Source organism: Belonocnema kinseyi, chromosome 9 (genome assembly GCF_010883055.1).
Source record: "Belonocnema kinseyi isolate 2016_QV_RU_SX_M_011 chromosome 9, B_treatae_v1, whole genome shotgun sequence".
NCBI classification, from domain to species: Eukaryota; Metazoa; Arthropoda; class Insecta; order Hymenoptera; family Cynipidae; genus Belonocnema; species Belonocnema kinseyi.
Window position 1 is genome coordinate 127,572,644 of NC_046665.1, and position 17,070 is coordinate 127,589,713.

General features: G+C 28.7%; 1 protein-coding gene across 1 annotated transcript in view; it reads left to right on the forward strand.

The window, feature by feature from the left end:
* Positions 1 to 17,070, forward strand: part of LOC117180741 (titin-like) — an 85,561-nt gene that overhangs the window by 53,606 nt on the left and 14,885 nt on the right. Inside the window, exon 7 of the mRNA XM_033373231.1 lies at positions 8,029 to 13,578. Within this exon, the coding sequence (XP_033229122.1) occupies positions 8,029 to 13,578 (5,550 nt within the window). The remainder of the gene's footprint in view (positions 1 to 8,028; positions 13,579 to 17,070) is intronic.

A 17,070-nucleotide genomic window follows, 5' to 3' on the forward strand; every position in this document is an offset into this window, starting at 1 on the left:
GAAATACTTATTTTCAATAAAAAATGTAATAGTTGATATTTGGACCGAAAATATTTTAATTTTAAATAAATAAAAGTTGCATATAACCAACAAAGGAGTCTTTAGCAAAATACTTGAAGCCTCAATTGAAACAGATTAATTTTTAACAATAATGTTAAATTTTTAGCAAAAAAAAAATTATTTTCCAACAAAAAATACTAATTTTCAATGAAATTCATAAATTTTCTACTAAATACTTGAATTTTCAACCAAAAAGTTAATTTGTACCCAATTCGTCAATTTTTTTAAAGTTACGTGTTCAGTTAAAAAAAATGATATTTTAGAATCCAAAAAAACGAGTTTTCAACTAAAATTATGAATTTTAAGCAGCAAAAAAAAAATAAACTTTGAAAAAAGTAGTTCAACTTTCAACCAAGGAGTTTAATTTTTTAATCTAAAAAGATGGATTTTTAATGAAAAATGTAACAGTGGAAGTTTCAACAAAAAAGATTTTAATTTAAAAAAAAAATTTGGACTTGAAAGACGAAATTTTAACAAAATGCTTGAATCCTACTTGAATGAATACTTTGAAGAATAATTTTCTGTTTAAAAAGAGTTAATTTTTTATGAAAATACGTGAAATTTCAAACAAATGCTAGAATTTTCAACTAAAAAGGATCAATTTTCAACCAAAAATCGAGTAGTTACATTTTTAGACAATAAAAATAATAATTTTCAATAAAAATAACACTTATTTTCCACAAGAGTTTTGAATTTTTAAGCCAAAGCGAAGAATCTCTACAAAACAGTCGCATTTTCAACCTGGAAATACTTATTTTCAAGAAAAAATGTAATAGTTGATATTTGGACCGAAAATATTTTAATTTTAAATAAATAAAAGTTGCATATAACCAAAAAAGAAGTCTTTAGCAAAATAGTTGAAGCCTCAATTGAAACAGATTAATTTTTAACCATAAAGTTAAATTTTTAACAAAAAAAAATTATTTTCCAACAAAAAATACGAATTTTCAACCAAACAGTTAGTTTGCAACCAATTCGTCAATTTTTTTTAAAGTTACGTGTTCAGTTAAAAAAATGATATTTTAGAATCCAAAAAAACGAGTTTTCAACTAAAATTATGAATTTTAAACAGCAAAAAAAATAAACTTTGATAAAAGTAGTTCAACTTTCAACCAAGGAGTTTAATTTTTTAATCTAAAAAGATGGATTTTTAATGAAAAATGTAACAGTGGAGGTTTCAACAAAAAAATTTTAATTTAAAATAAAAAAATTTGGACTTGAAAGACGAAATTTTAAAAAAATGCTTGAATCCTACTTGAATGAATACTTTGAAGAATAATTTTCTGTTTAAAAAGAGATAATTTTTTATGAAAATACGTCAATTTTTAAGAAAATACGTTAAATTTCAACCAAATACTAGAATTTTCACATAAAAAAGATCAATTTTCAACCAAAAATCGAGTAGTTACATTTTTAGACAATAAAAATAATAATTTTCAATAAAAAATGTAATAGTTGATATTTGGACCGAAAATATTTTAATTTTAAATAAATAAAAATTTCATATAACAAAAAAGGAGTCTTTAGCAAAATAGTTCAAACCTCAATTGAAACAGATTAATTTTTAACCATAAAGTTAATTTTTTAACAAAAAAAAAAAATTATTTTCCAACAAAAAATACAAATTTTCAACGAAATTCATAAATTTTCTACTAAATACTTGAATTTTCAACCAAAAAGTTAATTTGTACCCAATTCGTCAATTTTTTTAAAGTTACGTGTTCAGTTAAAAAAATGATATTTTAGAATCCAAAAAAACGAGTTTTCAACTAAAATTATGAATTTTAAGCAGCAAAAAAAATAAACTGTGAAAAAACTAGTTCAACTTTCAACCATGTAGTTTAATTTTTTAATCTAAAAAGATTAATTTTTAATGAAAAATGTAACAGTGGAGGTTTCAACAAAAAAGATTTTAATTTAAAATAAAAACATTTGGACTTGACCGACAAAGACGAAATTTTAAAAAACTGAGTAGTTACATTTTTAGATTATAAAAAAATAATTTTCAATCAAAAATTAATTTTCTATAAAAATAAAACTTATTTTTTACAAGAGTTTTGAATTTTTAAGCAAAACGTAGCCAAAAAATTTAGTAGTTAATATTTAGACCAAAAATTTTTTTAACCAATTTTTTTTATGACCAATCAGTTACACTTTTAACGATAAAGTTTCATTTTCAGTTAAAAAAATTATTAAAAAAAAAAAAAACGAATTTTCAACGAAAATTATGAATCTTACACCCAAAAATACGAATTGTCAACAAACCACATAAATTTTCTATAAATACTTAAGTTTACAACAACAAAATTAATTTGCAACCAATTAGTTAAATTTTTACCTGAAACTTTACATGTTCAGTTAAAAAAAAAAATAGTTTTCAACCCAAAAAATACGGGTTTTCGACTAAAATTATGAATCTTATTCAGCAAAAAAATAAACTTAAAAATAATAGTTCAACTTTCAACCTAGGAGTTTAATTTTTAATCTAATGAATACTTGAAGATAAATTTTCTAAAAAATACAAATTTTCAAACAAAATTCAAATAGTTACATTTTAAGGTAAAAAAAATAATTTTCAATAAAAAAATTAATTTTAAATAAAAATCAAATTTATTTTCTACAAAATGCCGCATTTTCAACCTTGAAATACTAATTTTCAACAAAAAAAAGGTAATCGCTGATATTTAGACCAAGAATATTTTTATTTTAAATAAATAAAAGTTGCATATAACCTAAAAGTAAATTCTAAACAAAATACTTGTTGCATTTTTAACAAAAAAAATTATTTTTTACCAAAAAATACGAATCGTCAACGAAATACATAAATTTTCTGCCAAATGGTTGAATTTTCGACCAAGAAGATTAATTTTTTACCAGGAAAGACGGATTTTCAAGAAAATACATAAATTTTTAACCAAACAGTTCAATTTTCTACCAAAAAAGGCGAATTTTCAACAAATAAATAAATTTTCAATTTTTTCAACTTTTTCAACTTTTTCATTTTGTATTAAATATTTTAATTCTACACCAAATTTTCTGTAAAACATTTGATTTTTATACAAAAAAGTAAATTTGCAATCAGTTATATTTTTAACAAAAAAGTTCAATTTTCTGTTATAAAAATAATAAATTTTAACCATAAAAACGGGTTTTCTTTTACGTATTTGATACAAAAAAAAAAAACACTTTAAAACGAGTGGTTCAAATTTAAACAAAAGAGTTTAATTTTCAATCTAAAAATATGAATTTGCAATGAAAAATATTTTTATTTAAAATAATAATTTTTGTATTTAGTCGAAAAAGACGAATTTTCAACAAAGTATTTGCTAACTGAAACAGTTTAATTTTCAACCAAACAGTTGCATTTTTGACAAAAAAAAAATATATATTTTCTATCAAAAAAAAAAAAAAAAGAATTTTCAACGAAATAGTTCGTTTTTCGGCCAAATGATTTAATTTTTAAACTGAAGATACGAATTTTCTAAAAAACCGTTTAATTTTCAAGAAAAAAGTAAATTTTCTACTAAATAATTCAATTTTGAACTGAACAGTAAAATTTAAATTTAAAAATAAAATGTATGAATTTTTAACAAAAAATGTAATAATAGACTTTTGAACTATTTTGACAATATTTCCAAAAATTTGTCACACTGTTTACACTATTTTTAATTTCTAAAGTAAGTCCGAGGCCAGTTTTAGCGTTGATTTTAGGAATCAAAATCATGTTACTGATTTCATTTTAAATAAAAAAACTCATGATTCTTAATAAATAAATGTTAAAACTAACAAAAAATTAAAAGTAAATTTTTCTATGACTGAAATTGTTGAACAATTTTTTCTAAAGGAAATTTTTTAAAAATAAATAACTATATTTGTAGATTATTTACTCACAATCAAAATTGGAAACAGGAAATTTATAGGGAATGTTTTTTTTTCAAAAAAATAAAGCATGATTTTTTTCAATTTAACCAGTTTTTTAAAAATTAGTATAAACTATCGTTAAAATAATTACTTCTTTTTGTAAAGAATGATGTTTTTCTTTATAAAACATGACTGATGATATAATTTTAGTTTTTAAAATCATAGAATTTTGCTAATAAAACCAGATTTTTTTCATGAACAGCATTAAAAAAAAAAGAAAAACAAGTTCATTTTTAAGAAAATTTTGTTTAGTTTACGATGGATATAAGATGGAAAATAATTCGTTTTTTCACGAGAAAAATCGATGCAAATTTTCTATTTGTTAACTCAAGGTATTTTTAAATAAGATAAATTTAAAGTGTTAACTATAATCTGCAATGTAATTAGTCTAGTAATTTCCAGATTTGCACCACTTTGTGGAATTTTAAATGACTGATTTAAAATTCTAAATATTAGATTTATTTTTAACAGCTGTGACTATTCAAGTTCTTTTCAAGTGAGAAAAGATGTTAAAAATATTAATTACAAAATTTATTTACCAACGCTTGCTTTTATTTATTTTGAAAAATGGGTTCGCCTGCCGAAATTACATTTAAAATTAAATGAATATCTCACGTGTTTTGGTTGATTCTTTTTTAATTACATTTTATAATTATTTATTTAATTTTAACTTTTAATAAAAGATAATTTGTTTTCCCTAATTTACCTAAAACGAATTTGGTCAAAAATTTGAATAACAGTTGAATTATAATAAACATATAAGTTTTAGTATTTATTTTATATATAAGAGAATAAATAATAAATTTAAATTAGTTATAAATAGCTATCACTTTATGAATAATTTTTAATCTTCGTTCCTAAAGATTGAAAACGGAGCAAAAGATATCTGAAAACTTGTTTTACTTTGTGAAAAAAAAGAGAAAGTAGATGACGTGTATCTTTTGTGCATTTGTATGCACACTCTTATCATAATTGAATCTCTAAACATGCCTTTCAACATTTTTAATCTCTACCCAAGTAATCAGATTTTGTCACGCTTAGTTTTCAAGTTCTTACATTATTTTTTTCAGTGTCAATTTAAAAGTTCTCTCATTGCAAATTTTATTTATGCAAAAATAATAATTTACAAAGTCGCCGAATCGGAAATGAAGGTAAGAAATTTCGAGGTCAAATTTTAAATCTTGAAGATTGAGGGAATACCACTTTTTCAAGATGGGCCTCTACAATTTTTATATTCATGTTTGCATTTTCCAGATTTTTTGTTTATTTTAATACTCACCAGGGCCTAAAATGTTTCGAATTTTGAACTGCATAACTTATATATTTCGGCTCTACTGATAAGAGGCTTTACAGTCAAAAATAGGGGAATACATTTTTTGAAATAAAATTAGATTCAATAAAATCTATAAATTTTCAAAAAAAGAGGAATTTTTAACAAGGTGGTTATAGTTTATACTATATAGTTATATTTATAGTTTAGAAAATTATTATTCAACTAAATAAAAATAACCAAAGAGATGAATTTTCAACCAAAAAATAGGATTTCAATAAAGAAAACTATAATACGTAGTTGATATTTCAACCATAAATGATTTTCATTTTCAAATTTTAATCAAAGACTTAAATTTTCATTAGAAAATGATAAATGCTTAAAGAATAATATAATAGTTCATATTTAAACTTGAAAACATTGGAATTTTTAATCAAAAACAGTTGAATTAAATTAAAAAGACAAAGTTTCAATGAAAGTTTTAAATTTTCAACTAAAAATTGTAATGTTTTCACCAAAAATGCAATTCTTGAAATCTCATGTAAAAAAATTCATTTTCTACCAGAAAAGGCGAAGTTTTTAAACAAAATAAATAAATTTTGATCGAAAAAATGATACATTTTCTATCGTAAATTGAATAAGTAAATTTTAAGTTGAAAAAATTGATTTTTAAAAACAACAAAGTTCAACATAAGAGTTAAATTTTTTAACTAAAAAGGATCATCTTTCAACCAACAATGAAACAGTTAAATTTTCAATTAAAAAAATCAATTATAGAAAAAACGAGTTTTCAACAAAATAGTCGATTTCAACTTTTTTAAACGTTAAATTTAATTGTTATATTTTTTATTTACGAAATTATTTAGTTTTTTTACTTTATATATGTTCTATTTTAGGTATTCATTTTTGTTTAAATCACAAATTTCTGAATTAATAATTGTTTAAGCCTTTATTTAAAAAATATTTAATTCAAATGAGTTCAAAAATATTCCGCAGTTCGAATTTTTAAATTTAAATGACCGTGGACAATTGTTTAGAAAAGGAAACTGACCAGAAATTGTTTCACTCGACTAAAATCAACGTCCTTTAATGTTTACTAAAACTCTTATTCTTTAGTTTGTAATTTTTTAGATTGTCAAATCTTTTTTTGCTGAGGATTCAACTATTTTATTTAAAATTAATCGTTCTTGGTTTAATTGAACTTCCTATTTTCGGATTGAAAATTGAAATCTTTATAAAAAATTCATGTTTTTTGGTAAAAACTCAACTATTTAGTTGAAGATTTATAATTTGAGTTGAGAATTTACCTTGCATTAAAAATGTAAACATTAAAAAAAAATTAATTTTTGAGTTAATGATTAATAATTTTAATTTGAAATTAAGGATTCGAGTTGAATTATTTCACCAAAAAGGATTATTCGCTTAAGAATGAATTAAGATTCAACAAAATATGTAATCGATTTTTCTACCCGAAAATATGGAATTTTAATATAAAAGTTAATTTTCTAGTAAATAAGAAAATTTTCAACTCAAAATAATAGTAGAAGTGGACTTTTAAATTAAAAAAGATTTGTATTTTAAATCAAAAACATTCAAGTTTATGCAAAAAACACTAAACTTCAACATAAAGGAAGAACTTTTAACCGAAAAAAAAGAAAAAAAAATGTCAAGCAAATATTTGATTTTTATACCAAGACAAATGAATTTTTAAGTCAAAAAAGGAAATTTGCAACAAAACATTTGGATTTTCTACCAAAAGCAGATGACATTTGGACCGAATTGTTGAATTTGTAACAAAATAATTAAATTTTAACAAAAAAAAAAGAATTCTTATTTAAAAATATAATAGTAGACTTTTAAAGTAAAAAAAGGTTTGTATTTTAAATCAAAAGAATTAAAAATTATACAAGAAAAAATAAATATGTCATTAAAATAATCCAATTTTCTACCAAAGTAATTAAAGGTTTTATACCAAAAGTATGATTTTTCAACAAAAAAGTTGAATTTTCTACAAAAAATATGACTTATAAACTAAATTGCTGAATTTTCAACAAAACGATTAATTTCCAATTTAAAAAGGTGTGCATTTCAAATGAAAATAGTTCAATTGATCAAAAAATACAAATTTTCAACCAAATAGCTTTAATTTTTAAACCAAGAAAAAAAGTCGACCAAATAGTTAAATTTTTTTTAACCAAAAAGATGTCTTTTTATCTAAATTGTTGAGTTTTAAAAAATGAATTTAATTTTTTACTAAAAGGAGATGAATTCTCAATCAAAAATATAAAAGTAGAGTTTTAAATTGAAAAAGGGTAATATTTTAAATAAAAAACCGTTAAATTCATCCAAAAAATATCAATTTTCATCAAAATAGCTCTAATTTTTTTAACAATATAAAAATTTAACAAATTAGTTCTATTTTTAACAAATTAATTGAATTATTAATTAAAAAAAATTCTAAGTTTCTTATTGGGTTCTAAGACTGTGAAGCCAGTGACAAATAAATATTAATTTCGCTCATTCATAGACTAAACAATAATTAATTTTTAAAATATTGATGTTAATTTTTAATACTTATCAATTAATTAATGCTACTCAACATTTTAGGCCCTGTGACTCGCCGTCATATTATTTTTTGGATTTCTATCTAAAGGTTTATATTTTTAATATTCAATATGACATTTAAAAACGTGGTGTTAAATATTGAAAGAAAAATTTATTTCAATATGACGGTTTGAAGCGTGATTATGAATATTGGAAAAAAAATTTGTTTCTAGGTTGAAAAGAAACCGAAATCGCCAGGAAAATCGCAAGGATCCGTTCGAGAGAAAAAACCAAAACGAATCGATATTCAAGCCTACAAAGCCCGAACCCTCGAAAGAAGGAAGAAAGAGCAGGAAAAATTTAAGGAACTTGTCCAGAATCCAATTTCCCTGACAACCGACCTTCTTAACATTCCAATAGCCACTAAACCTCGAGTCATCGAAGACCTAAAACCAAAAGCAAATTCGACAATTAAGGAACCACCAAAAGCAGAAATTCAAAAGAAGCGAGAAGAATCGAAAAATGACGGAATAAAAAGTCCAATAGCTCTGCGGGATCCTCGTTTAGCGACAAAAGCAGCCCTCGAAAAAATTTCGAAGAAGGAGAAAATTTCAAAGAGTGATCCAAAAGCAAAAGATTCTGACGAGCGGAAATTCAAATTTATCAAGTCTGAAGGTGGCAAGGAACTGAAGCTCAAAAACAAACCAAAAAGTTCCAAGAAAATCAAAAATGAGTCGACACCTCTTGTTGTTATCGAGAAAAAAATTGAGAGCCCTCTTCGGAGGTCTTCCATTTCCTCCGAATCGGATTCGCAAACTAATTTAAAAGATTCTAGAAAAGACAAAATGGAACCTAATTCCAAGATGCCCAGAGAAAAAGATCCCAAGGCTCCCAAAGAGAAAGAGTCCAAGATTCCCAAAGAGAAGGATCCCAAGGTTCCTAGTGAGAAAGATTCCAAGATTTCTAATGAGATAGATTCTCAGATTGCCAGTAAGAAAGATCTTAAGATTTCTGAAGAGAAAGATTCCAACATTTCTAATGAAAAAGATCCCATAATTACTGATGAGAAAGATTCCAAAATTCCGGATGAGAAAGATGCCAAAATTCCCGATGAGAAAGGTTCCGAAATTCCGGATGAGAAAGATTCCCAAATTCCTGATGAGCAAGGTTTCAAAATTTCTGATGAGAAAGATTCCAAAATTCCTGAGGAAAAAGATCTCAAAATTCCTGAGGAAAAAGAACCCAAAATTGCGGATGAAAAATATCACCAAGTTTCTGATAAGAAAGATCCCGCAATTTGTACTGAGGAAGATTCCAAAGTGCCTACTGAAAAAGATCGCAAAATTCCTGATGAGAATGATCCTGAAATTCCTACTGAGAAAGATTCCAAAATTCCTGCTGAGAAAGATCCGAAAATTTCTAAAGAGAAAAAAGTTCCCAAGGCAAAGCCTTATAATGTCAGAAAGTTGAAAATTTATGGAAAAAATAATGCAAAGATTGAAAAATTAATAAGCGACGGTTTGCCGGACACAGTTCCCTCTGAGGAAATATCAAAATATTTTACAATGGACTTGGAAAATTATCCAACCCTCGTTCAGGATTTAATGGAAGATCCAATTGACGTTTGTCCAGCCAAGGAAGTCTTTTTTGGAAACATGTCCCTGAAAGAGGACGAAATTTCGGAAATGAAATCGAATTTCGAAGACGAGAAAAAGCTCGAGATAGAGAATATTTTTGAGGATGATCTGCAGGAGAAGCCGGAACTTTTCGAGTTTGGAATCGAGGACAATTTGAAGTTGGTTACCGAATTGCCGATTTTGAGCGATTTGCCTGAAGAGGTAAATCCTGCGAAGGCGCTCATCGAGGAATTGAGTGGCGAAAATAATTGCGATTTGAGGCTAAAGACAAAGTCTCCCGATTACGCGAAAAACGAGCCCGAGCAGAATATTCAGGAGCTGTTTGAACCCACCACCAATTTGCCGGACGAATCTGTCTTGGTCAACAATTTTGAAATTGCCGCGATAGAAAATTTTGAAATTCCCGCCATTGTCGAGACAACGGTGGCGACATCTTCGAGTCACGTGATTGAATCGCGCGAACTCGATGATTTAATTGAGTTAAATTTGCACGTGGATTCGGAAAATTTCGTGGAAAAGCCGAGTCTGGAGAGTGATCAGAAAGTTCTGCCAGACGTGAGAAAATGCGCGACGGCGGATTTGTTTACCGAGAAGGGTGAAGATAACGAGTGTCGCGTCGACGAGAGAGCAGCGTATTTCGCGGAATTAACGTCAAAATCCTCGATTAGTGAGACTCTTGTCGAGTCAGTTTCAGTTCCCGTTCCGGATTTGGAAGAAATTCCGAAGCCTGTGGTCCCAGAAGCCGAAAATTCGGATCAGTTTAGTTACAATTTTGAGGTTAGGTCGAAGCCGACTAAAATTTCGGAAGTTATTTTGCAAACAGGCGTCACGATTGTGAGGCCAGATAATTGCGATATCGCGAGTGAGAAAACAGTACCGAGTGAAAAAGTGCCCGAGAGTGAAGGTAAAGTGCCGATAAATTCCGAATTTGAGGTTAGAAGTCTCGCGGTGACCGAATCTGATAGTTTAAACAAAAAGATGGGAGTGAGACACAACGAGGTTGACAAAAATCTGCACAAGGTGAAACACAAGAGAAAAATGAAGAGGAAGAAGGAGAAGAAGATGAAGGAGGAGGTCAAGGAAGCGATAAAAGAGGTTATGAAACCCGTCACGACGCTCTCGTTGCTCGAGAGAATGAAGGAAATTGACAATGAAATTCAAAAGTTGATGGGTGAAAAGACAAAACTGTACGAAAAAATGGCCGAAATGGAGAAAAAGGCCAATTCCGAGAATGGAGATAAAAAGCCGACACCTGAGGATGATGAAGTTGCCTTTTTCTCGAAAGAGAGCAAAGAGAAAAAGTTGAGCGAGGATGAGAAAGTGAAAAAGTTGACAAAGGCTGATTCTCAAGGGAAAAAATTGTCGGGTACGAGTTCAGACGAAGAAGTCGCGAGAATTTCTAGAGAGAAGCAGAAGAAGTTGACAACAAAGGTGAAGAAAAATGCCGAGTCGGAGTCTGACTTTGAAAATTTGCCTCTGGATCAAATTCAAAAACGAGCGAGATTCAAGAAGATTGAAGAGGAGAGGGAGAAGGAGACGGAGTTGAAGAAGAGGCCAAAAAGTGTGATGAAAGTTTCCAACTGGGACGATGAGAAGAAGAAGAAAACAACGCCAAAGAGGCCAAAAAGTGTGATGCTCTTTTCCAAGGACAAGTCGAGCGACGAGGAGGAGGAGAAAACAAAGAAGAAGATTTTGAAGAGGCCCAAAAGTGCGATGAAATTGGTCTCGAAAATTACCGATGACACGTCTGACGAGGAAAGTGCTGTTTTGAGTAAGAAAAAATCGACAAAAGTGACTGAGAGACCAAAAAGTGCGATGAAACTGGTTTCAAAAATTACCGACGAAACTTCCGACGAGGAAAGTGCTGCTGCTGCTGCTGCTGTTTCGAGCAAGAAAAAAACCCCGAAAGTGACTGAGAGGCCGAAAAGTGCGATGAAGTTGGTCGCGAAAATTACGGACGACACTTCGGACGAGGAAGTTGCTCTTTTGAGTAAGAAAAAACTTGCTGCCAAGGGGAGTGAGAGACCGAAAAGTGTGATGAAAGTTTCGGCGAAAATTCTGAGCGACGAAGAAAGGGTGAAGGTTGGCGAAAAAAGAAAGAGGCCAAAAAGTGTGATGAAGAGTCCCGAGGAGGATGAGACTAGGGCAAAGAAGCCGAAAGAGTCGCCAGCTCTGAATACAGAGCAGAGAATATTTGTCAAGATTAAGGGAAAACATGAGCGAGAAAAGGCAAAGAAGAAGGAGGAAAAGATTGAGAGGACCCAGGAAAAGGAGAGTCCAGAGAAGGAGAAAAAAATGGGGATGCCTATTATCCAGGTTGACAGAATTGATGCTCTGAAGAAGAAAACTGAGAGTCCTGAAGGTGTGAAAATTGAGAAGGAGAGGAAGAGAAATTCCGTAACCCCGAAGAAAAAGAGAACTCTCGATTCTGCTCTGATTTACTCGGACGAGAGTACTCTGGAGACTCTAGAACCGAACAAGGAGAGTAAATTGAAGAAAAATAATACTGGATTGGCCCTGCTTGAGCAATCCTTCAGGAAAGAGATGGCCGAGGCGAGAAAAGCGAGAGAGGAGAAGAAAAAGACTACTCCGAAATCCGATAAAAGTGACAAGAGTCAAAAGTTTCTTGATGAGAAGAATCAAATTTCTGAGAAGGAAACACCAAAGTCTCCAAATTTGGACATTTCTAGCGATATTCCAGGACCAGAGGATCAAACTCCCTGTAAAGGTTTTAATGTTTCTCATGATGAAGAGAAGTCGCCGGAAAAGCAGATTCAGCAAGTCGCGAGAATTCTCTTTGCAGAGACGATTGAGGAGGAGAGTCTGAATGAAGAAGTGCAGAGAATAAATTCAAATGTTGAGAATCGGGATCGTCCAACTGTGGAGAGTGAAAATCCCGTGAGTGAGACAGTAAACGATGAAACGGCAAATGAAAATGTTGAAAAAATGGACTTCTCCCAGCCAAGCTTGAAGTCTGCGGACTCGAGTAAATCTTTGGAAAGAGCAGATTTGCTGTCTCCGATTTCGGACGATTCCTTCTCGGACTCGAGTCGAAAGAGGAAGAGACCAGCGAGAAGTTTGTCGAGAGCGGGAAAAATTACGAGGAGAAGTTCGAGAGCATCCTCGAGACAGAGAGAGTCACTTGACTCGGAACCTCCGAAAAAGCGAAAGAGAATTTTGAGTGATAAAGTTTCTGAAAAGGTTCCTGAGAAGGTTCCCGAAAAAGTTTCCGAGAAAGTTTTGTACTCGAAAATCAGGGATTTGCTGAAATCGGAAATTAGAACGAGACGCAAGGACAGGAAAAAGAAAACTAGGGATGAGATGGAGAAATGTAGAGTGAAATTGGTGGATTTGAAGTACACCTTTTTGAGACAAGAATTGCCTCAGGGTGTTTTGAAGAGGTTAGGATTGTCGAGGATCAATCCAGTTCCGGATAGACAAAATCTGTTAAAAAATACAACTTCTCTCCAGGAGGAGATTTTGAAGGTCCAGGAAATCAAGAGGATCTCGATTGATGAGAGATTGGAGGGAAGTAGTACTGAGACTACTTGTTATATTTTCAAAATGGATCAGGGGAACAAACTTGAGGCTGTAAAAATTGACGAGAAGAAAAAGGATCAAGTTGAGGAGAAGAGGGATGAAGTTGAGGAGAAGAAGAAGAAGAAGAAGGCGCAGGAAGCTGAGGAGGAGAAGAAGAAGAAGATGAATCAGGAAGTTGAGAAGAAGAGGCAAGGAATTGAAGAGGAGGAGGAGGAGGAGGAGCAGAAGAAGAAGAAGCAAGAAGTTGGGGAGAAGAAAAAAGATGAGCAGGGTGAGGAGAAAAGGGAGGAGAAAGTTGAGGAGAAAAGAGAGGGGCAGGTTGTGGAGGAAAAGTGTCAGGAAGAGAGTCCGCCAGTTGAGGGTGTGAGTGAAGTGAAGGAGGTTGAGGGAAATTCTGGTCAAGATTCCACGAAAAAAGTTGCTGAACAAAATGAGGAGGCTCCCGAAAAAGATGCTGGAGAGATAAAGAGGGTTGAGAAAAATGCGGGTGAAACTGCGGCGGAGGGAAGTCGAGATGAAAACCAGGTTGAAAGTCTCAAGGATGCAGAGATTGAGATTCCTAAAATTCAGTATACAGTACACAAAGGACCGGTTTTGGACATTAAGGTAAAAAGTCGAAGAAAGATTCCCAAAAGAAATTATCAAATTTAGAATGTCCAAGGCTGACGTTTTATTTTTTGCTTGCTTTTATTTTAGAGTTTTAATTTTACGTTCTTATTTCAAGATTGCATTTTTTTATTTCTGTTCTTAGCACTTTTTTCTTTGCTACTTTTTTTTTCAATATTTAGTTTTATTTGTGATTATTTGTAGATTTCAGGCTTCACACTCTTTCCTTTATTCCCATTTTTTAAAAAGAATTCCTTGTTTTTAAGAAACACCCCTCGTTTTCTCGGTATTTTGCTGAAATGCGAACAACTGAATTAGTTGAAAAATATTTTATTTTTCCTTTAAAATTCAACTTTTTGGGGTATAAATTGTACTAGTTGGATGAAAGTTCAACATTTTTGTTAAATTCATCCCTTTTTTAAAAACAAAATTGTTGAATTTTTTGACAGAACTTTTAATAAAGGAAGAATTTTGAGTCAAAAAATAAAAACAAAGATCCTGAGCAATTTGTTGAATATCCAATAAAAAGATACGAATTTCAAACATTTTTAGCGAAGAGAAATATTTTTTTCAAGAAATATTTCGAAGTGTAGAAATTCTTTTTTTTTTTTTCAAATAAATTGTTAAATTCCCAAGTCAAAAAGACGAATTTTTTTACGAAAGAGTTGAATTTTTTACCCAAGAAAGAATTTTCATTTAAGTAGGAAAAAAGATTTTAAACAAATTGGCGAATTTTGAAAAAAATAAAAAAAACTATTTTTTAAGCAAGAAAGAATTTTCTTCTGCCGCGAAAGAAAAAAGGTTTCAACCAAATTGTTAAATATTTAAAAATAAAAAATATTAATTTTATTATAAATAGTTAAATTTTCGACCCAGAAATATGTATTTTCAATAAAAAAGTTAATTTTCAAGCAAACAGATGACATTTCAGTTAAAAAAATTATTTTTCAATCCAAAAAAAACATATTTTCAACATAATGATTTTTATTTCAAATGATTTTAATTATCAAACAAAAATAGTTGATTTCAACACAAAAGACGAATCTTTAAGAAAAGTTGAATTTTCGTCCTAGAAAGAATTTTTAGTCAAGTAGAAAAAAAAGATTCCAAACTTGAATTTCGAAATAAATAAAAAATAACGATTTTTTACTAAGAAAGGGTTTTCTGTCGCGAAAGTAAAAAGGTTTTAAACCAAATTTTTAAATTTTCAATTAAAAAAAAAATATTTTTATATTAAACAGTTGAGTTTTCGACCCAAAATATGTATTTGGAACAAAAAAATTAATTTTCAAACAAACAGGTGAACTTTAAGTTAAAAAAATTAATTTTCAACCCAAAAGAAAAACATATTTCAATATAATGGTTGATATTTCAAAAAAAAATTTAATTTTGGAACAAAAACAGTTGAATTCAACCCAAAAGACGAATTTTAAACAAAAGAATTGAATTTTCAATGAAGTATAAAAGTAAGTTTCCAACCGAATTGTTAAATTTCTAAACAAAAACTGTTTCTTTACAAAGACAGATTTTTCTGTCGTGAAAGAAAAAAAATGTTTCATTATATTTGTTGAATTTTTAAGCCAAAATAGAAATGTTTTATAAAGCAGTCGAATTTTTAATAAAAACATTTTATTTTCAACCAAACTTTTAATTTCAACCAAGCTTCAGCTAAGAAAAAATTTCAGTTAAGAAAAAAAAGTTAAATTTCAGAAATTCTATCGAGTAGCTGAATTTTCAGTTTAAAAAAAAATTAATTTTCAACAGAAAAGTTGAATTTGCTTTTATGACCAAAAATTAATTTTTTTGTTGCACCCAGAAATATGAATTTTTAATTTAAAAAATTTGTTTTTTCAACAAAACAGGTGACTTCCGTTAAAAAATTAATTTTCAGCAAAAAAAAAAACGAATTTTTAACAAAATATTTACATTTTCAACTAAGAAAAAATTTCAGTTAGGAAAAAAAAGTTAAATTGTAGAAATTCTACAGAGCAGCTGAATTTCCAGTTTAAAAAAAAATAATTTTCAACAGAACATTTAAATTTTTTTTGGCAAAAAAATGAATTTTTTTGTTGTACCCAGAAATATTTGTTTAAAAAATAAAGTAGTTTGTTGAAAATTCATCTTTTGTTAAAGATTCATCATTTTAGTTGAAGATTTAACTATTTAGTTGCAAATTCGCCTTTTTATAAAAAAAAATGATTTTGTTGTCTAAGAATTCAACTAATATTTTCAAAATTCATTTTTTATGAATGAATTTAACTGTTTTTATTTCAAATTAAACTCTTCCTGGTACAAATATAATCTAGTATATTTTTCTTTAATATCAGCTTCTTGTTTTAAATTTGTAGACTCATATTTTTGGTTGAAGATTTAAATATTATGTTCCTAATTAATTTTTTAAACGGAAAATTAAACTATTTGATTGGAATTTCGTGTATTTTTTGAAAACTCGTGTTTTTTTTTTTGAAATATCATCTATTTAATTTTTCGTTGAGAATTCATTTTTCTCGTTGAAAATTGTTTTTTTTTTATGTGGAAAAGTGACCTTTCTTAGATAAGGAGAAACACCTTTGTGAAAAATGTAACATTTCTCAATGAAAATTCAACTATTTTGGATAAAAATTCGTCCATATTCTAAAAAAATTCCACTCTATAGGGTGAAAATTTTGTAACTCTTTTGGTGAAAATTCATATCTTTTTAATTTCTAAGTCTGATAGACGAATTTTGAAAAGACATTTACATTTGAATCAATATTTTTGTTTTAACCAAGAAAGAATGAAGTTTGCCAAGAAAGAGGTGACTTTTCAATCCAAAAGAATGAATTTTCTATCCAAAAAGTCGAATTTTCATCAACACTGTTTAATTTTAAAACAAAAGGGATTTATAATATAATAGTAGACCTTTCAATAAAAAAAAAGATAATTGGTTAACAAAATTGTCGATTTTTTAAACAAAAGTGATGAATTATGAACCAAAAAAGTTTGGATTTTTAAATTTGTTTTTATCAAGTCAGTTTGCATTTAAGTGAAAATAAAACGAGTAAAAAGGGGAACGAGAAGATTCTATTAATTTAGAGAAGATTTGATTAGAAACCTGAATTATTCTATATATGTTAAGGTGGCTTGGGCGTTTGGTGCCGTACAATGTGGGGGGCACTGTGAGGGCTATCTATCATGCGATCAGTCTTTATTTGAATTTTATTGATATACGCATATTATAATGTCATCTTAATAAAAAAGTAGAAAACGACAAAAAAAAGTGACAGAAACATATGATATGATATGATATGATATGCCTCAGATAGTCACAGCTATTGTGCAATATTTGCAGTTTTTCATTCAAATTTTTCACCAATGACATCGTCAACCCCCCTTTATTATGGTACTAAGCGATTCCTTTTATTTTAAGGCACTCGGATAACATTGATTTATAAAAGTTCGTGATTTTGTTCAAGAGTATTACCTCATTCTGTTGAGCCCTCCCATAAGACT